A 24,797-nucleotide genomic window follows, 5' to 3' on the forward strand; every position below is an offset into this window, starting at 1 on the left:
ACAGCTATCCAGCCAGCTACTGCACTACGAACTGCCAGCTTGATTGATTGAAAAGCTAGCCAGCTGGCCACCCCCAATCCAGCCAACCGTACAAATTACGGTCTCAGCCAAATCACATCGATTTGTACAGTTAGTTAGCTAGCCATTCCATTGCGAATGAAAAGGTAGGGCCAGTATTAGCTAGCTAGTAGCTAACGTTAGCCAACTGAGAACGATAGCTAGCTAACCAACAGCTGCAAGCCTGCAAACAACAACGCTGTTGATATAATGAGCTATCCGTAGATAGCCAGCTAGATAACAAGACAACGCCTCTTGTATTAAACTAAAGTCAATCGTTTAATGTGCCATTTTGTTTAATGATTCAGTGATGTTGAAAGAAGAGCTATCGAGGCTCTGCACTTGGAGCCAGTGAGAGCCTGAGGATTGTGTCAACAAGACGGGTCCGTGAGGGGAGGGGCAATGCCCCAGCAGCGTGTGTGTGGAGTAGGGTATATCTGCAGAGCCCCGGCTTGTACTGTGTGTGAGCCCTCACACACAGTACAAGCCGGGCTCTGCGGCTCTGCAGATATATGCTATTGTGTGTGTGCGTGTGTCAACAAGGAGATAAGCTGTAGGAGAGAACTGCGAGATCTACTTGAAATCAGCCCGCAATCTACCTGTCGATCGCGGTCGACTGGTTGGGCACCACTGGTCTAGACCAGGGGTTCCCAAACTTTTCAGGCCAGGACCCAGAAAATAAGGCGTCAGAGAGCCGCGGCCCAATGCACATCGTCAGGCTTTTTTTTCTTTTTTTTGCCAGGTGGCCGATTTTTTAAGCCAAATATCACTTCAATCCTATTAAGTTAGTTCAAGTTAGTTATTCATTTATATGTGCTATTTATGAGAGGGCTAACTTGTTGCAAAATAATAATGATAATAATAATAGCCTCATTAAAATACTATTGTTGCTTCGGTTGTTTTCAGCGTTTTATGTGCATAATCTGTTATTTAGTTTGAAATGTTAGTTGAAATAAGTAGATTTTTCGTTTTTGTTTATTTATTAAGTTAATATAAAACCATATAGTCACATTTTAGAATACAATAGAATAGAATTTTAGAATACAACTAGAAACACTGTCCTGGCCTGCTTCTAAGTTCAGTGGCCTGACAAAAAAAAATACGTTTTTTTTTTTTTTTTTTTTTTTTTTTAAATCATCTCGCGGCCCATCCGTGGCTGCTCGCGGCCCACCTTTGGGTCGCGACCCCGACTTTGGGAACCACTGGTCTAGACATGTCCTGCTTGCTGCATGTAGTACCATGTACTGTGTGGGGCGACGGGCTCAGGAGGTTCCCAGTTCAATCCTGACTCCTCCCGGCAGCGTGTTGGAGTGTCCTTGAGCAAGACACTTAACCCCTAACTACTCCCGATGAGCAGGCTGGCACCTTGCATGGTTTCCTCCACTGTCGGTGTGTGAGTGAATGGGTGATTGTGAGGCCTAAATTGTAAAGTGCTTTGGGTAAAAGCGCTATATAAATGCAGTCCATTTACCATTTATGTTTTGTCCTCCTCCTCCTCTTCAGATGAAGGCAGTAGCGGGGATGAAGATGTCGTACCAGGTGCAGCAGGCCATTGTGTCGTCTCGTAAGACGATCATCAGAGGGTACAGACAGGATGAGATGGTCAACACGGCCCTCTGCGCCCACCTCTTCTCCATGGTCAGAGGGAACCGGCAGCACCGCAGGGCCTTCCTCATCTCACTGCTCAACCTCTTCGACGACAGCGTTGTGAGTTATCCCCACATATAGGGCTGGGCGATATAACGATAAATATCGCGATATATTTTAATAATCGATATCGAATATCGAAAAAATATATATCGAAAAATCGATTTTTATTTTATTTTGTTTTACTTTTTTTATTTTTTTTTGTGACCTGCAACAGGGCAGTTTTAAAACCAGAGACAGTGGACAGACTTGTCTTTCTTGCCTGCAACTTAAAGTAATGGCTTTGCTTGTCCAAATGACAATACTGACCAAATTGAGATTTATTTTTCTCTTGTCCATTTATTTTGTTTGCTTTCTAATTTAAAATACAGTTTGAAACCGTCTGTACACAGTAGGCTATGTGTGCTAGCAGAGCTAGACTCCAGTCACGAGTCACGGTGCACATGTGCGGTGGTTTGTCCACCAAAAAAGCGCCAAAAGATCTAAAATAAACTAGCAGAGCCAGAACTGTTCAACTCCCCTGGAGCCACAGCCAGCAGAGAAGCCGGTTTACTTTCGCTTTTAAACCAGCTGCAGCCTGAGAACTGGAGTGTGAGGGGATGTAACACTAAAGATGGCGGCAACGACAAAGAATAGCTGCAAAATAAACATACATCTGTACACAGATAGCTGTACACAATTTCGATAATTATCGATACCGAGAAATATGATAACATTATCATATCGTTATCGCGATATGATTTTTTGCCATATCGCCCAGCCCTACCCACACACCTAGGCCTGTCAACAATAACTACCGGTACTTCTGTTGGACTATATATTGTCCCAGAAATAATTGCGATAAACAATATTTTGGTCATTTTAAGACTATTATGCCACTGATATAATGATAATATAACATGGGGGGGGGGGGGGCATTTTATATTTGACTTAGTTGTGAGTGGGGTGAAATTGAATGGTTCATTAAAACAAAGATACCATAATGCAGGGGTCGGCAATAGACGGCCCACAGGCCGAAATTGGCCCGCCAGCAATCATTTCTGGCCTGTCAGTTTATTTTGAGAATATATTTATTTTATTTTCATCATATTATTTTTATTATATGCATACTTTATGTTTTATCCATGTTGAGAGTGAATAACAGGTCTAGGCAGTGAGGTGCAATGTACCGTATATATAGGCTTGCTCAAAGTGAGGTGGACAGCGCGTGGTGCTGAAATGGGAAACAGTCCATGAAATAAAAACACCAGTTCAGTAAGTCATTCAAGCTTTATCTTTACTCATGACTGACGGCACCACACATGCATGTGAACAGTAATGCAATTAAAAACTATGCAAAAACAATGCAATTAAACTTTAAACAAAAAGAGTGCTTGAAGAAGCTCCTGAAATGACAGCGCTATAGGTATTTGAATTACGAGACATTCATTAACTAAATGAAAAATACAATTTGGCATTAAACAGTAATGCAATTAAAAACATTGCAAAAACAAGGCAATTAAACTTTAAACAATTTGGCAATAACAGGCTTAGTATTCACTTAGTGTGAAAAGTGGCATCTCCCGTCGGTCACTATTCGCTGGATATCTGGTGATATGGACGTCACTTTAATCCGCAGGCAGTTCTCAAGGTTTTTATGTGTCAGTCGGTTCCTCTGAGTTGTCTTTATCGCATTCATTGATGAAAAGGACGACTCGCATACAGGTGGAAGGGAACATTGTGAGCACATACAATGCGAGTCTCTTGATGTTGCTGTGTACTCTTCTGAGCATGCTACCCAAAAGGCACTCACAGACTCCGCACTTTCCAACGCATCGCTGACAAGGGTGGTTGTTTGGAAGTCCATTAGCTCCATTTCCAGTGCAGCCTCATCTAACAAGGTTAACTATCATAATCGATCGTCCCACTATATTCCTTTATCCGTAATTGATCAGTCTCCCCAGTTAGTAGCTAGATTAATATATTTAAGTATAATAATAAGTAAGACAACGGATAAGTTTAACCAATTCCATATAAATCGATAGTTTTAACATTCAACATTAAACCGGTCCGTGGCCGTCAGATAGACGGTTGCGCGTAATGTAGGATAGACCGATAGAGAGAGGCGCTTTATAATACAATGGAAAAAAGACAAAGGTATAATGTTCAGTGCAAAAAACATGTACCGGTATATGTCGTTTACAGTTTATTATGCCACCTATGCAGCTCGTTTATTTTGACAGAGTTAAACATTTTTCACTATCATTATATTAAATTAGCCATTGTTTTTGGTTCTGGCCCGTCATAAAATTGCCCCGCTGCCAAACCTAATTGCCGACCCCTGCCATAATGTAATTAATGCTCATTCGTTGTGAAAAAGATTGCCTACTCAACCCATTCAAGCAAGCAAGTGCCAAAATGAAGCTGTCTACAGCTGATTCTTTTAATAATCTATATAAGGGGAGAGGAGAGAGAATGGAATGATGAGGCGATTATTAACCTTTCAGATGCACAGCCACTGAAAGGTGCGGATGATGGAGAGAGAGAGAGCACGCAGTTCTGGCACACATGAGTTTTTACTCCTGTCTCATCCTCTCCTGACTCGTTGAGTCTGATGTGTGAGCCAAAACACTGAGCCTCTCCTGACTGCTTTTCAGTAGTGATAAGACTGATTAATTGGGCCAATATCTGGTATTTTTAAATAATCTGCATCGGCTGATAACCACACACACATAGCCAATTCACAAGAAAGCCCCAGTAAGTTTTTTTCTATACATTTATTGATTTAAAATAATAGGTAGAGTGCAGCTCTACTAAAGAAAAGAAGATACATTTTTTTTCTCATTTGGAATTATTAAATTGTTGTATTTTCAGATGCAGAAAATATATATATATCGGTATTATATCAGCCATCCTCTGCTCTGCTCTCTAAATACCGGACCACTACTTTTCAGCTTTTAACCTCTTAAACCCTATAGCCATATTTTCAGAAAATTTGCCTAAATGTACATTATAGTCCAGGAGCCATGGGGTTGAACCTTGTTTTGTTGGTTGCAATTGTTTTCTTTGTTGTTTCTTGGAGCTCTTCAAAATACAGCAGGGTGCTCTGTGATAATCCTTGGGCATTTTCAGATATTAACGAAATTCAAATATATTACACCCTTCATGCTCTGTTCCAAAATCACACAAAAATTGAGATTTATGATATTGCATGCTGAAAAGCATCTCTAATGTTTTTTACCCTGAAACATGTACAGAACATTGTGCAATGGCAAACCACTTTAGTGCACTTTACAGCTGCACTTCTTAGAGGTACAAGGGGTCTCACTCTTGCAGCCACACTGGATCATCTTCAGGATGTAGTCTGGGACAAGTGTGACATCTTCTGGTAGGTGGATTGGGATCAGTGCTACGTCCGGCCGCCTGTCTGTGCACTCCGTCGAGACTGTGCTTACTTTTGTTAATATTTATAGTTTTAAGAGTTTTGTCTGTACCAACAGTAGGTGCATTTAATGTGTATGACCGTCAGTCACTTATAGACATCGGATTACGGGAAATTTACCGACTAGATTACTCCCTGGATCAGCTTTCTGAACCGCAGCAATGGCCTGTGGAGATCCTGAGGACAATGGGACCAGATTCCGACCCCAGGAACAAAGGAATCATCAGGAGGAGAGGGAAGAGAGCTGGGATCCGTAATAGACTGAGAACCAGACGACACCGAACGCCACTACCCAGTATATTGCTAGCCAATGTACAATCAATTGACAATAAACTGGACGACATCCGAGCAAGGATTCAATTCCAGAGAGACGTTAGAGACTGCAATGTTCTCTGCTTCATTGAAACGTGGCTGTCGCCAGGAATCCCAGATCACGCCATCCAACCGGCCGATCACTTCTTCATCCACCGCAAGGATAGAACAGCAGAGTCCGGCAAACAGCGTGGAGGAGGTATCGCCTTCATGTTGAACAACAATTGGAGCGATCCAGCCAACGTGAAGGAATTATCGAACCACTGCTGCCCCAACCTGGAATATATAACCATCAAGTGTCGACCTTTCTTCCTCCCAAGGGAGTTAACGGCGATCATCCTGGTCGGAATGTATATTCCACCGCAAGCCAGCAATAGTGCCGCGCTCTCGAAGCTCCACGACGAAGTAAATAGAATCCAAGCAGCGAACGTTAACGCCGCCATTGTAGTAGTGGGTGATTTCAATAGCGCCAATCTGAGAAAGGTTTTGCCTGACTTCTATCAGCATGTGACTTGTAACACCAGAGGCGGTAACATTTTAGACCACTGTTACACGCAATTCAAGGGTGGATACAAGGCTCATTCTGCTAGTGGCTTTGGTAAGTCTGATCACACGGCCATCTTTCTTTCACCAAAATATAAACAAAGAATCAAGAGCACTCCTGTAGTCTCGCGAGAGGTGCAGAAATGGGATGTGGAGTCAGAAGAGACGCTCCAAGCTGCGCTTGAGTGCACAGACTGGAGCGTGTTCCGCGACACAGATAACATTAATGTCTACACGGAGACAGTGCTGGACTTTGTTCGTACTTTGGTGGAAGAAACAATCCCCACTACCACAATTAGAGTTTACCCAAATCAAAAACCCTGGGTAGACAAATCCGTCCGTGAAGCTCTGAAAGCGCGCGCCAAAGCATACAACGACGGCCTGGTGGCAGGCAACATGAATGACCACAAGGTGGCACGATACAACGTAAGGAGGACAGTAACAGAGGCAAAACGGCGCTACAGGGATAAAATTGAACTCCAGTTTGAACAGGCTGACTCCAGAGCTATGTGGCAGGGGCTCAAAACGATGACAGACTACAAAGGCACCTCCCTCAAACTGAACAGTGACATCTCCTTAGCAAATGACCTCAATACCTTCTATGCGAGGTTTGATGCTGGTAATAACAACACCAGCCCACAAGCCACGGCAATGGGGGGGGGGGGGGGGGGGTCTGCTGCTGATGGAGACTCAGTGTTCAGGGTAACAGAGCATGAGGTGAGGCGGACCTTTAAAAAAGTGAATATCAGGAAGGCAGCAGGACCGGACGGCATCCCCGGCCGCGTCCTAAAAGTCTGTGCAGACCAACTGGCCCCGGTATTCACTGACATATTTAACCTGTCCTTAGAACAGGCTGTCATCCCCACCTGCCTGAAGAAGTCCACTATTATCCCTGTACCCAAAAAATCCAAGCCTGCTTGCCTCAACGACTACCGCCCTGTAGCTCTCACCTCCATAGCCATGAAGTGCTTTGAGAAGCTAGTAAAGGGCTACATCTGCTCCTCCCTCCCCATCAACATGGACCCCCTGCAATTTGCATACCGCCCCAACAGGTCCACGGAGGACGCCATAGCCCATGTGCTGCACACAGCAGCATCACACCTGGACAAGAGGAAGGGGAACTATGTGAGAATGCTATTCATCGACTACAGCTCGGCATTCAATACCATAGTCCCCTCCAAACTCATAGCCAAGCTCAGGGACCTGGGCTTGAACTATGACCTCTGCCAGTGGGTCTTGGACTTCCTGACGGGCAGACCCCAGGTGGTGAGAGCAGGCAACTGCACCTCCTCATCCATCACCCTCAACATAGGGGCCCCCCAGGGCTGTGTTCTGAGTCCCCTCCTCTACTCCCTGTACACACACGACTGTGTGGCTCAGCGGAGTAGCAACACAATCATCAAATTTGCTGACGACACAGTGGTGGTGGGCCTGATCTCTGCCAACGACGAGAGGGCCTACCTGGAAGAGGTCAAGGTCCTGGCGGGATGGTGCCAGGAAAACAGCCTCTCCCTGAACGTCAGCAAAACAAAGGAGATGATTGTGGACTTCAGGAGGTCGGGGGTCAAGGACTACAGCCCCCTCAGCATCGACGGGGCACCGGTTGAGAGAGTGAACAGCTTTAAGTACCTCGGAGCCTACATATCCGAGGACTTGACATGGACCACACACATTGACAGTGTTGTGAAGAAGGCACGACAACGCCTCTACTTCCTCAGGCGCCTAAGGAAGTTCCAAGTCAGTCAGAAGATCCTTAAGAACTTCTACTCATGTACGATAGAGAGCATCCTGACTGGCAACATCACCTCCTGGTTTGGGAATAGCACTGCACAAGACCGAAGCAGACTACAAAGAGTGACACGTTCAGCCGAACGCACAATTGGAGGGGGGCTCCCCACCCTCCAGAACATTTACAACAAGCGGTGCAGGGGCAAGGCTAAGAGAATCATTAAAGACTCCAGTCACCCGAACAACTGCCTCTTTGAACTGCTGCGGTCAGGCAAGCGATACCGGAGTCTTAAGGCGAGCACAGAAAGACTCAGAAGAAGCTTCTATCCCCAGGCCATCAGGCTGCTCAACGAACAATGAACACTACACAACAACCATCAAACGCACATAGCACACACATACACACATACACACTCACTTTAAACAAACACACTGTAGCACCCACTCCCCACACTTTATATTTATTGATAAAGGATTGCACTACAACTCGTACACCTTACTGTAAATTGTACCTCATCCCATTTCTGCTTTGCACTATATAGTATTGTATATTAGTACACTGCATAGTATTGTATATTATATGGTAACTCAGTTACGTCTATTCTGCATCGAACATTGTACATATGTCTATACTGAACACTGTGACCTCATTTTCTACTTCTAATTTACATGCTATACTATGTTATTTGATACTATCTTGTCTAGCACAGTCTCTGGAGCGTAACAGTAAGAAGCATTTTGTATGAAAGTATTCTGTACTTCTGTATGACAACTATTAAAGAAACTTGAAACTTACATGTGTCTTTTTTCCATCCAAATTCCTCTGGGTTTATTGCAGGTGGCAGATTCTTATTGAGATTTTGCCAGAGGTACGCTTGGAAGTGGGCCCTCTTTACATTTTCAACAAATGCTTCCTTTGTTGGAGGTAGAGCAGCTAGATTTGGTGAAGATGTCCTTTCCCATATCCCCCCCCAGACAAGTAGCCTTGTGTGTGTCATCTCCGTGCTCTCCATTATACCATAACTGACTGAGATGAAGACAGTGGCTTGGTCAAGGACTTGCTGGAATGGTGCATCCACATTGCCAATGGCTGATAGGTCATAACCAGCTTTCAGGGCTTTGATGACAGAGCCTTTTCCCAACCCATAGTACGATGCTACAGTGTCACATCCTGATATGGCATGGGCTGGTAAAAGGTGTTCGACAACTTGTTTATGCTTGGCCAGTGTTGACTTCATGTCCACCATTACTCTCTCCTTGCGGGGGGATTCCATGATGAGTGGTACTACATTCAGTCCTGCCTGATCGTAATGGTGAAGAAGTAGGACAAACACATCTGTATAATCCAACCACTGTGAATTTATGGGATTCTCCAGCACACCTCAGGACATATCCCGCCCGTCTCTCTTCCATCTCGATCTCGATGGGACATGGGTCCTCACCTGTCAACGCCAACTTGTGTGTGTTTGTGCTCTGTAGATGGATTAGCCTGTCTTTGCTCAATTCTTCACACTGTAATTTGTTCAGCTGTTTCTTGTCTTCGATGGATGACAGGACAACTGTCTGGGCTGCCTGGTTGATAGGAGGAGATGATGCTTTTGGTTGATCATTGTCTCCCTGACATATCTATGTATATCTGGTGACGGACTTGATACTGTAGTCGTAGTATCTGTCAAAGATAAGGTAGAAGTCACTCTAAGAGTTATGAAGTTAGCCGTGCCTTAACATTGTCTATGAAATCAGCGACAGTGCAATCAGCTGGCCAGTGGCTAGTCCAAAGAAGTGCAGATCCATCAATGACAGTGATGTCTGAGTCACCGGCTTTCCTCTTCAAGACTTCCACCTTATGTGACACTTGCATTCCTTCCTCAGTGAACATGGCAGATGGGACTGGTGCCAGCTTGTGGGAGAGAACATCTTTCACATCAACACTGCGGTTACCCTTGAGTAGATGACATTTAGGTCATACATTTTGCCGTTACCAACTTGGATGGAATAAGACTGTTATTGCCATTGTCTTCACTTGTTTTGAGATGGTTGCGTAAAATCCCTCTGGCCAGGTCTTTTCAAAATCTGCTAACATTGTCTCCAATCTGTACAGCATTCTCTACATCAGCGGTTCTCAAACTACGGGTTGCGACCCAAAGTGGGGTTGCGGTTAGGTGGAAAAGAAATAATATCATAATAATCTAAAGAAAAAGCGACAAGCCCAACTCGGATAGAATTTTTCACCTGGCAGCTGTTTGTATTTGCCATGTCTCTCCCCTTCATCGTCGGAGGCCGACACAGTATTCCAATACACATCTCACTACATCCTTCGCATGTATAATCGCGGAGACCACGTCTCGTCTTTTGTGTGTGACCTTGACACTCGCAATAGATAGGTTTGTTGTCAGAAACACGGAGAGAGAGAAGAAGCACAGATTTTCCTTGCTGACAAAAACAACCCATTGGCAGAGAAATGTGCTGATAATGAATGGCTGGTACAGCTGGCATATCTAGCCTACATATTTGACCGCCTCAATGCGTTAAATCTCGGACTACAAGGTCGGGACACAGACCTCTTTGGACTCGCAGCTAAAATGGTGAGCTGGATTAAGGAGCTCCGTTTGTGGCACTCCAGGATAATCAGCGGAGATTTGGGGGTATTTACTCAGCTTGATGGCTTTTTGGAGGAACAGAATGTTGCAAAAAATTATTTGAAGCCCATCATCTGTAGCCACATAGAAGGGCTCATTGAACAATTTTGGAACAATTTTCCCGAAAGAGAAAGCACGGACAATTTGGACAACTGGATCCTAGATCCGTTCATTATGCATGACGCAACTGTCTGAGCAGGAGGAGCAAATTGATCTTTCGTGTGACGGGAAAGTCGAGTTCACTGGACAGACCCTCACAAAGTTCTGGATATCAGTCCGGAACGAGTACCCAGTGTTGTGTAATGCTGCGCCGAGAAAGCTTGTCCCCTTCGCATCAACATACCTCTGTGAGGCCGGATTTTTGGCACTGACATTAATAAAGAAATACAGATCTCGCCTCAGAGTAGAAGCGGATCTCCGCCTCTTTCTCAGCACAACGCAGCCACGTATCATGGAACTGTTCAAATGTACAAGCACACTCTTCCCATTAAGTCTATTTTTTTTTATTCTTAAAGCGCATGTGAACGCATTTTCTTTTATTTTTTATGTTCTGGCAGCATTCGTGCTAAATATGCCTCATTTTATAAATGTGTATATAGAAACAATTCCGTTGCTATTGTTGATCATATTAATTAATTTCATTGATAACAGTGCTGTAATTTCATTTTCTAATAAATATGCAGCAGCATGATCAAGTTCAACAACGTGTGCTTTTATTTTGATATTCCTTATTTCCACATTGAAATTACGCGATACATTAACACATTCCCTGCCACGCAATTTGAGCATCTTATACCACTCTCTGCCAGCACTGTAAGCCTATGGAGATGTTCACCTTCTTTGCAGGGCTATAACTTTTTTAATTGTATTGCTAAATTGACATTACTATGGCCCATTCAACATCGATTATCTATCGTTCAGGATGTATGAATGTTTTACTTTTTCATTCATACGAAAATACCGTCTAGAATATAAATGTTTTTATCGTTTTCTGCAGTAATTCCTAGAACGTGAGATATAGGCATAAACGCATATATAGATTATCAAATGCCGTTTGTTGGTGATACACGCTATATTAAAAATGTCATCCTAAACGTTATGACTGATCATGCGCGGATGAACGGGGGGGGGGGGGGTAGTTTATAATTCCGTGATCGTCAGTAAATGCTTTATGTAGTATGGGTGATATATTGATCAGAGCAGTTTGCATGGATAATAATAAACAAACACGCACCGAGATCGACTCATCCATTTCCGGTTTGGCAACTCACCGATCATCCACCAGGCGGCAGTATTGAAGCGTTGCAGAGTTGTGCATGCTCCCACTGCATCAGACCAGGCTCCGTGAGGGAATTATGAATAACATGGCGAAAAAATGAAATATGATCTCAATAACGTCGTACGCCGTGGATTGGCAGAATTCGCATGAACTTGAAACACGTCGTAAGCCGTTTCCGGCGTGGGATGTGTTAAGTGTGGGATCACCAAAAAAAATCCTAAATTAAATGCGGTTGTGGTATTAAAAAAGAAATCTTGAGAACCCCTGGATTAACATTTTGAATAAATGACCTCCTTTATTATTAGTCATTGTAAACAACACATTTATGTGTGATTTTGGCAATTTCGGGCATGACTGGGTTAATATCTGAAAATGCCCAAGGGATATCACGAGCACCCTCCCTGCTGTATTTTGAAGAGGTACCCCCAAGCTCCAAGAAACGGAAAATAAAAAAACTGCAACCGACAAAACAAGGTTCACCTATAAATCGGGCTATGGCTCCCGGACTAATACCCAAGTAAATGGAAGATTGCAAGGTTCCTGGTATCTAGCGACATCTATGGACCTCAGGGAATGTATTCCGAGTGTAAATAAATCAATTGTGTCTGTTGAGTAAATTGTAATGAACCAAATTAGAATATAAATTATTTTGATTATTTACTTTTTTTTCTCATCTTTGACAGTGAATAACACCATGCTAACATTGACCAGACGTGAAAAATTGCCACCGAGCTCATTCAGCACCTTCCTGAGATCAAGTGTATAAAACATCTAAGCAAATGAATAAAGGGCAGATGATTTACAGGGTTTTTTGTAGATACAGTACTGAATTTTGTTCACAGAAGGGTAAAGAAACAAACTACGTTCTATTTTATTCTACCAGGTTCAAGTTTGTTTGACCCATGACTCCATGAGACATGATCATGAAAAATAATGTTGAAAAATTATTTCACGTCAGACGGCTCCAAGTTTAACGGGCTGGCGTGAGCTGGGTAGTGTAGTTTTATGAAATTAAAACGCCCTGGGTCTCTTCTTTCAAAAGACTACACTCACTTTTGGCTGCGCCAGTTCCTCACGTCAATATCCGCCGGTTTCTGACTCAATGTGCTGAGATTTCTATAAACTCATATCTTAACACAATCTCCGACACGCAATATGAGCATCTTATAGCTCTGACGCCACTGCTGTAAGCCTATGGAGTCGCTCAAATAAATAGTATAGCTATATCTGCATTACTATGGCCCATTCGACATCAGGTATCTATCGTTATGTGGGAACGTTATATTTTTCCATTCATACATTGTTGTTTAACAGTTTCAGTGCCGACCTTGTTTACATTTTTACCCCGTTGAATGCCATCATCCACTTCAATGTTAGCGTTAAAAACGCCTAATCTATGTTTTTAATTCTGGCTGTGTCTAATCTGCCCGTCGCTTATCAATGACTTGTTTGCCAGTCAACATTGTCGAAACGGATTGTTTTTTAATCGGTTCATATCCTTTTTATAGCATTTCGAAAAGCTATCATTCTCTCAAAAAATTTCGGAAAATTTAAAGATTCCCCCATAAACTGCATTTATTGGAATATTCTCGAATACACTAGACACGTTTTCATTTGTCGGCCTATTTATTAATCGTTTTCAAATAAACGCTAGATTATCGATAGTATATGTGTACTTATGCACGCTATAGACGCGAGCTGAAAAATCGATTATCTTATTTCCTCATCAGCGATCACAGCCAAAAAGCCACATCACACAGGGCAAACGCTGAAATCTCCCTGAAAACAGGTCTGATTATCCTAAGACTGGTAAAAATAGATTCCTTACCTGAGATCAGATGTTATCCAAAAAGATTATTCCAATTCCTGATCGCCATTCCAAATATCGATCATGCTTATTGATTACAGTGTTGGTACTGTAAATACATAATCGTCGCTGTTCTGAGGGCCGGCGATCACTTGGTCTCTTCAGATGCCTTGACGGGAAAATAAAATGAGCAAACTGACCACTCCCCCTGTATCAGTCTGAGCTGATGGGGTGCAGTTACACAGGGAGAGACGATAGGGGGCGGTATCTTCCCAATTGAGCTCAGAGAGACTCTGCAGCACTAACCCATGGCTCGATTGATGAAATATGAATTAAAATCGCCAATAAAAAAAATACGGCAAACAAACGACATTTCACGTCGGTCGGCACTCAATGGGGGGTCTGATAAGACGAGAAAACGCGTCCGTGGCACTCAATGTGTTAATACCGTCGTGAATATAAGTATGTTTTTAGAGTGGTCGGCGGTAATTCCTAGAACACGAGTTATAGGCCCTGATGCATATTATTCTTAATCGATTGGCATTTCGTCCCTATACACGCTACAATTAAAATTTCAAATGCATATGATCGGTATATATTATGCTCCATCATGCATGAAGGAAATGGGGGGTGGGGTCGTTTCTGATAAATTGATTGTCAATACCGGCTTTCGTTAGTACAACATCATACGTTGATCAGATGGATTGCAATGAAAGAAATGGACAATCGAGTTGGAATTAACGTTAGATTCTGTTAGATGGAAAAATATTCCAATTATTTGATTGCCATCTGCTAGATCGTATGTCCATTTGGCCGTCACCATAAACTCCAAAGGCATAATGATTCTTGTGTCTCGAAGGCGATTCAATGCACTCGACTGTTCATCTGGATTCACGTTACAAGAAAACTGCGCCAGGACGACATTCACAGATGCACAGAGTCATACTTCCTGTAGAAAAGTAAGTGCAACATCGGCCGAAATCCACCAGGCGGCGGTATCGGGCCGTTGCAATCGCAGACATAGTGTCAGAGTTTCCCAGAGCCTTGGTGGATGAATTATGAATGGCAATAGCGAATAAAAGAAATAACGATCACAATAACGAGTTTACTCGTTGTTGGCGTTATTAGATTGGCGGGCAATAACGAGTTAACTCGCTCTTGCTGCAGAATGTGTTAATATCATTGGTAAACAAACTTAGTGCTGAAATATACACTTTGACTGCTGTTTTGATAGGGTTAGGGTCTTTACTCTTGGCTACATTTGATGGGGGGAAAACGCTACATATTGATCTATTTATGGCGTGAAATTATTGTCGGACCACTCGCGCTTAAATTAAAATATTCGCTCAATGGAGAATTCAATCCAGTTGACGTAAATGGGCTCGCCTCTCTCATTTGACTTAAACCCAAAATGTTCCCACACCAGAGCTGTGGAATGCGGCTTTATAAAAGTCCACTTATTCTTCCAAACTCTTAAAACACGCTATCACCTGGTTCACTGTCTGTCCGCTCTGAGTGAGGCGTGTGGAGCTGCCTTAGCCCCGCCTCCGCCAGAGAGAGACGGGACAGAAGCAGCGTGACTGGTTCAAATTGTGACACTTATGTAAAGTGTGGGGGGAAAACATGCATGTAAACATAATGGGCAATATGGAGGTCAGCAAAATTATTGTGTTCGTGTCGATAACATAATTATTGCAACAGGCCAATGACTTATTGACTTGGTATGGATAGATGACCAATTGTCTGACCCCCCCCCTCTCTCTCTCTCTCCAGAGAATAGAGGTGAACATGCTGCTGTTCATAGCAGACAACCTGGCCTGTTTCCCCTACCAGAGTCAGGAGGAGCCCCTCTTCATCATGCACCATATAGACATCACTCTGTCGGTGTCTGGTAGCAACCTGCTGCAGACCTTCAAAGAGGTAGGACAAACATATACACATCATACTGTCTCTGTCCGAGAGGAACCCGTTGCATGCCTTCCAAAGGGCAGAGAACTCACGCCAGTGTTTGACATTGTAAAACCTGAGGTGAAGACGGAGTAGACCTAACGTGCTCTTTCTGTTCCGTATTTTAGTTTCTGCTAAAGGAGCCGGGGCGTAAGGAGAAGGTGAAGAAGACAAAGAAAGAGAGGGAGTGGAAGAACAGATCAGATGGAGAGGAGGATGAGGAGAAGGAGATGAACTCCGACTCTCACAGCAGCAACGAGGGGGAGGAAAACAGCGAGGAGGAGCAAAACGTGGTACGGCGGCCCAAGAAGTCCAGAAAACGTGTTCCGGAGTCTGCAAGTTCGGCTAACGAATCGGACCTGGAGGATTTGGACGTGGAGGATGCAGAGAAGGTGATGAGGCTTCTCCCAGACAACCCCATTGCACTGGTGGACTTCGCCAACTCCGTACAGGGTATCCTGTTGCTGCTGGTGCTCAAGCAGCATCTCAAGAACCAGTATGGATTCTCTGACAGGTAAGACATCATTACAAGTTCCCACAAGAATGTAAATGTAGTTCAAAAGAAAACTGACCTTCACATATTAGAAGCCATATGAGATCATACTTTGCAGGGATGTTATTCTTTTGTATTTAAGGCCACTTTTGGACCCACAACTTGCATACATTTTCATTGAAGATTCCCGTTTGTTTGCTTATACTTTATGCTAGATTTCCGTGTTGTCTAGAAACTTAATCAAAGGGCTTCACATAAAAGATTTCTGAACTTAACTCATTGGGCGCCAAAAACGTAATATCTTGTGTTTAGCTGCCAACGCTTGAGCGCCAAAAACATAATATCTCGTTTTTAGATCCTTTGATATTTTTCCTTTGATCCCCGTTCTAAATACTCAGCCGGAGCTCCCTAGGTCTCCTTGGCTCATCTGCCTACGTTGGAATTGCAATGACGATCGAATCTCACCAGGTGGGAGTATCGCCTATCTTTTGAACTGGGGATATCACTTGTCCCCAAAACTGAGTTTACCTCCGGCTGTTTCCGCCTAGGAGTGGATCACAACTGTAGTGGCTGACTGTCACTCCCCGAATCTGCTGACAGGCGTCACGATGCACCCATAATTAGTTCTCTACTCAGTAACAAAGTTTGATGTAAATATAGAAGAAAGTCCAAGTTGCGGCTGGTACAGTTTGCAGGGTTTTATTGTCCAAAAATGAATGATAGTAGAATGGGTCAATCAGAACAGTTGTCAATTGCTCTATTTGTCAGTTCCAAACAGTGAGACAGGTAGGAAAAAACGAATCTCCATAACAGGTGCATGAATTAGTGTGATCAGCTAGGTTATTTATAGATGAGCTATAATGGAGGTGGTGTGCCCCCTAGTGTTCAAACATAAATACAACCTCTAGTTTAAACAATATAATAAATACTACAAGTCTGTTTCTGCTTCTACAACAACATAGCAATCGGTGGAAGATTTGGTGCCTCAGAGCTATTCTTTACCGTATGGTACTAGCCATGCCCAATATACATGAGTAATTGCGATCGCCATGGGATCGACTGGGATTTATTCATTTTGGAGTACTTTCTGACTGAGGTAAGGTCTATCTTAGGTAACCTGCTGGTATTTTATTTACGTAAAACATGCTTCTGTACCGATCACAGTGTCGTGTTTTACCGGACGTAAAACGTGCTCGACAAACACGATCGCAGTTTCTAGTTAAAATGCCCCCCCCCCCCCCCCCCCTTGATGATTTTGTGAAGACACATATGTACATGGTATATACCTTTGATTTGGAAGCATTTGGGTTTTCAGGCGATCAACCAGAATGATTTCGGCATATTGCATATAACGCGTCATATCTCGCGATCTATGAAAAAAGACTGGATTATTTTGGAAAGGGGCGATGTTTAGCGTGTAATAGCGCACAAACGACAGTATGTAGAAATGAACTGATTAGGCAGTGATGGACTATGAACAATGCCTGTCAAATGAGCCATACTATTGTCTCCATAGCTATAATACAGAACACACGATGGGTCTGCAAACATCGCTAAAATGGTCAATAACGCTGGTGCCATTGAGTACAGATGGGAGTGGCGCCCAATGAGTTAATGTAGGACCATAGGATAGAAGCATTTGTTAACACAGATTTAGTTGTTGATTATTAAACATTATTAATTATTAGTAGTAAATTAATAGTTGATTAACATGCTGATTAATTTTGATGGGAAAGCCCTCACTCACAATCATACTTTTTGTTCCAACAGTAAAATCCAGAAGTACTCTCCCACGGAGTCGGCCAAGGTGTACGACAAGGCGGTGAACAGGAAGAGCAACGCTCTCTTCCACCCCCGGCAGACCATTGACTTCATCTCCAACAACCTGGCTCATGCATCGCTCACCGACGACATCAAGAGGCGGATAGTCAAACAGTACCTGGATGTACGTAGCACACAGCATTATTAATTGACTGGGTTTTAGTGGGAGCCATGCAATATACCTGTGTAAAAATGTGTACCATTTAAATCAACAAGTCCCTATTAGTTACCAGTGCCTCTTGTAACCTCTTAAGTGTCAGTGAAGCCATTTCCATTTACTGGTTATGAACATAAATAACCGTTAATTTTGGATAATCAATCATAATAAATCATCAGATTTATATAGCGCGTTTCCAAATGCTCAAAGACACTTAACACATCCTGCGCCAAAAACTAGTTTACTCGTTATTGCCCGCCAATCTAATAACACCAACGAGTTTACTCGTTTTTATGATCGTTATTTCCTTTATTCGCTATTGGTATTCATAATTCATCCAGGAAGGCTCCGGGAGCCAGCTGGACCCTGTCTGATATTGCAACGCCTCAATACCGCCGCCTGGTGGATTTCGGGCGAGTTGCACTCCACTCTAAACCGGATGTGTCGCTCTGTGCATCGGGGGAAATCCTCCGGCAGAACTATCTTATTATGTTGATCAAGACAAACACTCGAGTGCATGGGATCGCTTTCGAGATGCAAGAATCAATATGCTTTCGGCGTTTATTGCATCATACAAACGGAAAATGGATCTAGCAGATCGAAATCAAATAATTGGAATTTATTTTCTCCGGACTCATCGGCCACAGGTAAGAGGAATCTAACGTTAATTCCAGCTCGATTGTCCATTTATTTCATTGCAATCCATCCGATCAACGTATGATGTCGTACTAAGGAAAGCCGTTACTGACAATCAAGGAAACATAAACGACCCCCCCTTTTCCTTCAGGCATGATGGAGCATAATGTATACCGAGCATATGCATTTGAATTTTTTAATATAGCGTGTATAGGAACGAAACGCCAATCGATTATGTATAATATGCGTCTGGGCCTATAACTCGCGTTCTAGGAATTACTACTATACACTCTAAAAACACTTATATTCACGACGGTACTAACACGAAAATGTATGAATGGAAAAGGGATTCCCCGATCACGTTTTTTGCCACCGATCAGCGATCGTCTTGAGCCATATCGGCCGATACCAATCCGATACCGATCGTTTGATGAATTTTTTTTTTTATTATTTTATATAATTTTTTTTTTATATATATAAAAAATATATATTATATAATTAGACTTGTACTTGTATTATCTGCGAGACATCGCCACCACGCAACAAGTCAAAATGCTTGCTATCTGCAAACAGCTCCACTGTCTGTGTGTACTCGAGTAGCCTCCAGCTACGGCCAGGATTCTCCGGCGCTGCAGCTGGACCCTAGTATTGGTATAAATCACATTCAGCAAGCCCTCAGCTCGAATACGCATCGAATCAATGTTATAAGCAGTGTTGGGCCAAACCGTTACAGTAACGAAGTTACTTTTGGCGATAACTAGTACTCTAACGCATTACTTTTGAAATTCAGTAACGCTACTTACGTTACTGAATGGTTCGTCACTGCGTTATTTGCGTTATATACGCCGTAGATTGATAGCGAGCGGTAGTGATTATTATTATTATTATTATCCTCATATCCTGTCTGCCTGGCTGCGGGGAAACGCTATGCTGGGGGCGTGTTTTGTTTACTATTCCTGATCCTGACTGATAATGGCAGCACCCAGGCAGCTACTCGCGTATTTCTCTTTTGTCGAGCGAAAAGAAAATAACGTTTTAGTTATGTCATTTGTGTTTTGGCTCAAAGATACTGGAGTCTAACGTTAACTACCAGGACTCATCCAAATCCACTCGCCACCCGCGTAGAATGATACGAGGCGGCACACAGCAAATGGGACGGAAAACTTTTTTCAACTACTTGGAGAGAGAATATACAGTACAACATGGAAATGAGATAAAGAAAATGTTTAAGGGGCTGCTGGACTAACTTTACATCTCGACAGACACTGGTGAGTGCAGTGATGTGAATGTACATGAATGGAAACTCAAGTTGATCAACGCATTTTGACTACAAATCTGCCAGGGAATCTCATCAATACTAATCAAACAATATAAATATAGTCCTTTCATGCACAATTGATATCCTAACTATTCTAACGTTGCAATGCACGATTGATATCTTAAACAACGTTGCAAGACTGTTATAATGAAACGTTCCGGCGACAGATATCAAGGCTGTTCCTCAAGCACTTATTTTCAACCTAGAACCTAAACGTGCATGCGCGCAACCTAAACGTGCATGCGCGCAACCTAAACGTGCCTGCGCTCAACCTCCCCGAGCAATTAGGCACGGTGCATTTCTTATTACGTCGGGACATTTGTGTTTGTGTCAGATTTGTGTTTGTATCTAGACCACATTGCTTAGCAGAGTTCAGTGATGTGAATGGAAACTGTCAAGTTGATCAACCGATTTTGAGTATCTGTATCTGGCTGCATGGGAGCAATTTTTTTCTTCAAGTACCGTACTTTTCGCACTATAAGCCGCACCTGACTATAAGCCGCAGCAGCTAAATTGAATGATGTGTACATATATAAGCCGCACTGGACTATAAGCCGCATGTGTTTTAATGTTTAATTACCATATGTAAGGAGTGGAGCCTGCGGCTTAATTTGACTCAACACAGGAAACCTCACCCGGCCCGGACACGGAAAGGATTGACAGATTGATGGCTCTTTCTCGATTCTGTGAATGGTGGTGCATGGTCGTTCTTATATTGAGCTTTAAGTTCCCACCTCTACAGAGAATGACTCCCACCTCTACAGAGAATGACTCCCACCTCTACAGAGAATGACTCCCATTGGGACACAATACTGTCGGACAAATAACAAGAATTACCTCATTTACAAGTTGTATTAAGTAAATAAGGGAACAGATAAATAACATTTCAATGCAGTAAAAAAAGCAATATTTCGATTTTCGGGTTTTGTCCACATATAAGCCGCACCGTTATATAAGCCGCAGGGTCGAAAAATGGGGGAAAAAGCCGCGGCTTATAGTCCGAAAAGTACGGTAACTAAATAGTTACTTTTCACAGTAACGCATTACTTTTGGGTGTAAGTAACTAGTAACGTAACGGAGTTACTTTTGAAATTAGTAACTAGTAAAGTAACTGAGTTACCATTTTTCAGTAACTAGCACAACACTGGTTATAAGACATTGATATCAGGAGCTATCTGTAGCTACTGCTAGCCGGCTAGATAACGTTAAGACAACGCCTCAAGGCCTCTGCATGCTACAGAAACTGCAAAGCAACTGCAACACAACATCAGCGCGACTTCAACGCAACATGTTGTAGAGGGTGTTGTAGAGTGTGTTGTGAGGATGTTGCGTACCTCTCCCCAAAATCCAATCTGAACAACCTTGCGTTGATGTTGCGTAGCAGTGATTGGTTGGTTAGCGAATGGGGGCGGGGCTGTCATAGAATAATATTGGTCCCGCAGGGAGGAATACCATCCTCCATTGTTGTAGCCAGCCAGCTAGCGTTGATGCTATTCAATGCTGCCTATCATACCCAACTAACGTTAATGCCATTCAGAATTTATTAACATACACACAGTAACGTTAATATAATTACATGCATCATTGTTTACAATGAACGGTGGGGCAGTTCGAAAGGACTGGACACGGACAAGTTAAACAGCAATCAATTAATTTAATATAACGGGTAGTTCAAGCTGCATTTTCGTGCCTACAACCACAGCCACAGGGATATATCCAGCTTTGACGAGCTCTCTCTCCTCCTGCCGATTAAATTCAGCAGCTCTTCCTCGACCTCGAGTGCCTGTAGCTGCCTGCATTTGCACAAAGGCGTCCATCCCTGCTGCTAGCTAACGTTAAAACTAACCTAAAGTTACACACGCAGAATACATCACAAATACTTCCGGTTGGGGGATTTCAAAATAAAAGACAGACGTCTAAAAGCACCGGAAATACGTTTATTTTGTACATTATCTAACATTAACACGAACGTAAACTAACTTTAGATTAGTTTAGGTTCGTGTTAACGTTAGATAATGTACAAAATAAACGTATTTACGGTGCTTTTAGACATCGCTCTTTTATTTTGAAATCCCACGACCGGAAGTAAAAATTATGCTTCTTTTTCTGCTTGTTATCAATGGGTTGGTTGAGAAGGGAAGTTTCATCTATCTAGGCCTAGGGCAGTGGTTCCCAAACCTCTTCTCGAGACACCCCAGCCGTTCCATGTATTTGTTAAATTCCACCACCAGCACACCTGATTCAACTAATAAAGGGCTTGTTAAGTTGAATCAGGTGTGCTGGTAGTGGAATTTAACAAATACATGGAACGGCTGGGGTGCTTCGAGGAGAGGATTGGGAAGCACTGATCTAGGGAACCTAGCTACATCCGGGGTACAATGTTGCATAGGCTGCACGTCGATGTTGCAGAAGCATAAAGGTTGCTTCAGTTTCTGTAGCATGCAGAGGCCTTCAGTGAACCATTTAGTTTAGAGCTAACGTGAGCTAACGTGAGCTACCGAGCATTTGTTGATATCAGCAGCTATCAGTAGCTAGCCAGCTAGATAACGTTAGACAGTGCCTCATGTAGTTACTGGGTCATTTAGTTTAAACAGTAACGTTAGGTAGGTAGGTAGCCAACGTTAGTTCACGTCGCATGCACTACTAGAGCACACTGCAAGGCTCTTGTTTACATGAGTGCGGGAGGGGCTGGGGAGGAGGCGGCGCCGTACACTGCAAGCAGCTCTGAGAGAGAAGTCGGCAGTGACTGTGAGATCTCCGCTAAGAATTGGATCATGTTTTTCGATCGGTTTTGACGATCGGCGAAAATAAAGCATTATCACTGATCACCGATCGCATATTTATACTGATTATCGGCCGATAACGATCGGTGGCCGATCGATCGGGGCATCCCTAGAAAAATATAACGTTCCCACATCCGGAACGATAGATACCCGATGTTGAATGGGCCATAGTAATGTCGATATAGCTATAATATTTAAAAAGTTATAGCCCTGCAAAGAAGGTGAGCGACTCCATAGGCTTACAGCACTGCCAGAGAGTGGTATAAGATGGGCAAACTGCGTGGCACAGAATGTGTTAATGGTTATATATAATAATGGTTATATATAATAATGGTTATTGAAATCCCAGTTAAATAGAATGCAATGGGGAAACTTATTTTTTGAGTAACATAATTGTAAGATGCCTTCTTTAAATATTATATCTAAGGCGCGCCCAAGTGGCGAACCATGTAACACGCTGCGTCGCGAAGCGGCCGACCCGGGTTCGATTCCCGGACCCGGCGTCCTTTGCCGAATGTCTCCCCCCCGCTCTGTCTCCCGTCCTTTCTCTCTCTCTCTCTCTCTCTACCGGACTGCCCGGTAGTAAAAAGCAATAAATGCTAAAAAAAAAAAAAAATCTTAAAAAGAATATATTATTATAACTAATGACTTTTTTTGGGGGGGGGGGGGTTGGAAAGGTTTTTTTATCTCCCATTGTTGCCTTCTATTTTGTGACGTCCTGATCTTATGTCCTTTTTCATGACTGCACAGTTCAAGGTTCTGATGGAGCACCTGGACCCAGACGAGGAGGATGAGGAGGGAGAGGCGTCTGCCGCCAGTAACATCAGAAACAAAGCCATAAGCACCCTGCTGGGAGGGACCAGCATAATGCCTGGACCCAGCCCGCGGAACCAGGCAGGACCAGAGACCGACGACGATGAGAGTGAGGGTGACGAGAAGAACCCAGGGGTAAGGGATAGGCGAGAGAGATGCACACACGCACACAACACACGCTTCCTTTTGAATATCTATTATACAGTTGTTGAATTAAAACATTCATGTGATTTTCCCCCCCTTCTGTTCATTATATCACTGTTTGAGACATAACTCCCTTTTGATAATTTCCATTCCTGTTTTCTCTACCTTTTGATGCCATTTTTTATTGTTAAAGATATGAGAGTTTTACTTTCTCAATTAAGACTAAACCTATACCTCCCTCTCTCCTCTTCCCCAGTCCTCTCGGCGGTCGAGGCGATCAGGAGACTCTTTGGACCCTGGCCGTATGAGCGAGACATTGGAGTCCATGGACTTAGTAGCTCTCTGCTGCCCCAAGCACAAGGAACGGCCGCAGGTCGCCAAGATCCTCCGGAAGACCTCTCATGGATACAGCATCCACTGGATGGCCGGCTCTTACTCGGGGCCCTGGGCAGAGGCCAAGAAACGGGACGGCCGCAGACAGGTGCCTTGGGTGGACACTATCAAGGAGTCGGACATTGTCTACAAGAAGCTTGCCTTGACCAGCAACCACAAACTGAGCAACAAAATAGTGCAAACTTTACGCTCACTGTATGCAGCGCGGGAGGGAGGGGCTAGCTAATGACCCCCGTTGTTTACTTTTTTTTTTTGTTGTTTTTTTGTTTCTACTTTATCTGTCAGACACCTCCTCCTCCCTGCTCCTTCTCCTCAACCCGCCACCTCCAACAACACAGCCAAACCTCCTCCCCCTCTTCTCCCTGCTCCTTTTTTGTAAGAAAACACAGAGGGCAAGAATATTTGACACTACATACTTTTACATGCGTTATTCTTGCAAAAAAGAAAAAGAAATAAAAAACAAAAAAAAACAAAAGCAAAGACTTATTATATTAGAGAGACTGCTCATGTTTTGTTTGTGTGCAAGTGCAGAGGATAGAGTCCAGAAGGCATTAAAGGAATAATTCACCCAAATTATCCCTTAACAAAAGGCTATCAGAAAAGAGACATGGGGGAAATGTTTTGTCAACATTGTTGTGGGAGCTCCTTCGCTGTTGTGCAGCAGATTCTAGTCGCTCATTTCTACTCTCACTGTATCATAGTTTAACACAACAAAAAACTAAAATGTTTATATCTCTGAAGACAAAAAACTGTAAAAAAAATATAAAAATAAAAAGAGAAAAAAAAGAATAAAACCTTAAGTGAATGTTGGAAATTAGTCTTTTTGATGTTCTTATTAAAAAGTGTTTTGGAGTTTATT

General features: G+C 43.1%; 1 protein-coding gene across 5 annotated transcripts in view; it reads left to right on the forward strand.

Annotated features, from left to right (window-relative positions):
* The window catches only part of LOC311241000 (nipped-B-like protein A), a 143,976-nt gene extending 119,537 nt beyond the window's left edge, over nt 1-24,439 (forward strand). For all 5 annotated transcript variants that reach the window (XM_084329645.1, XM_084329647.1, XM_084329648.1 and 2 more), the window contains exons 44-49: nt 1,561-1,764; nt 15,207-15,353; nt 15,509-15,894; nt 17,644-17,818; nt 23,339-23,536; nt 23,802-24,439. In XM_084329645.1, coding sequence (XP_084185771.1) covers nt 1,561-1,764; nt 15,207-15,353; nt 15,509-15,894; nt 17,644-17,818; nt 23,339-23,536; nt 23,802-24,164 — 1,473 coding nt within the window. In that variant the 3' untranslated portion in view covers nt 24,165-24,439. The remainder of the gene's footprint in view (nt 1-1,560; nt 1,765-15,206; nt 15,354-15,508; nt 15,895-17,643; nt 17,819-23,338; nt 23,537-23,801) is intronic.
* Nucleotides 24,440-24,797: the final 358 nt, after the last annotated feature.

Source organism: Notolepis coatsorum (assembly GCF_963971535.1).
Source record: "Notolepis coatsorum genome assembly, chromosome: 1".
NCBI classification, from domain to species: domain Eukaryota; kingdom Metazoa; phylum Chordata; class Actinopteri; order Aulopiformes; family Paralepididae; genus Notolepis; species Notolepis coatsorum.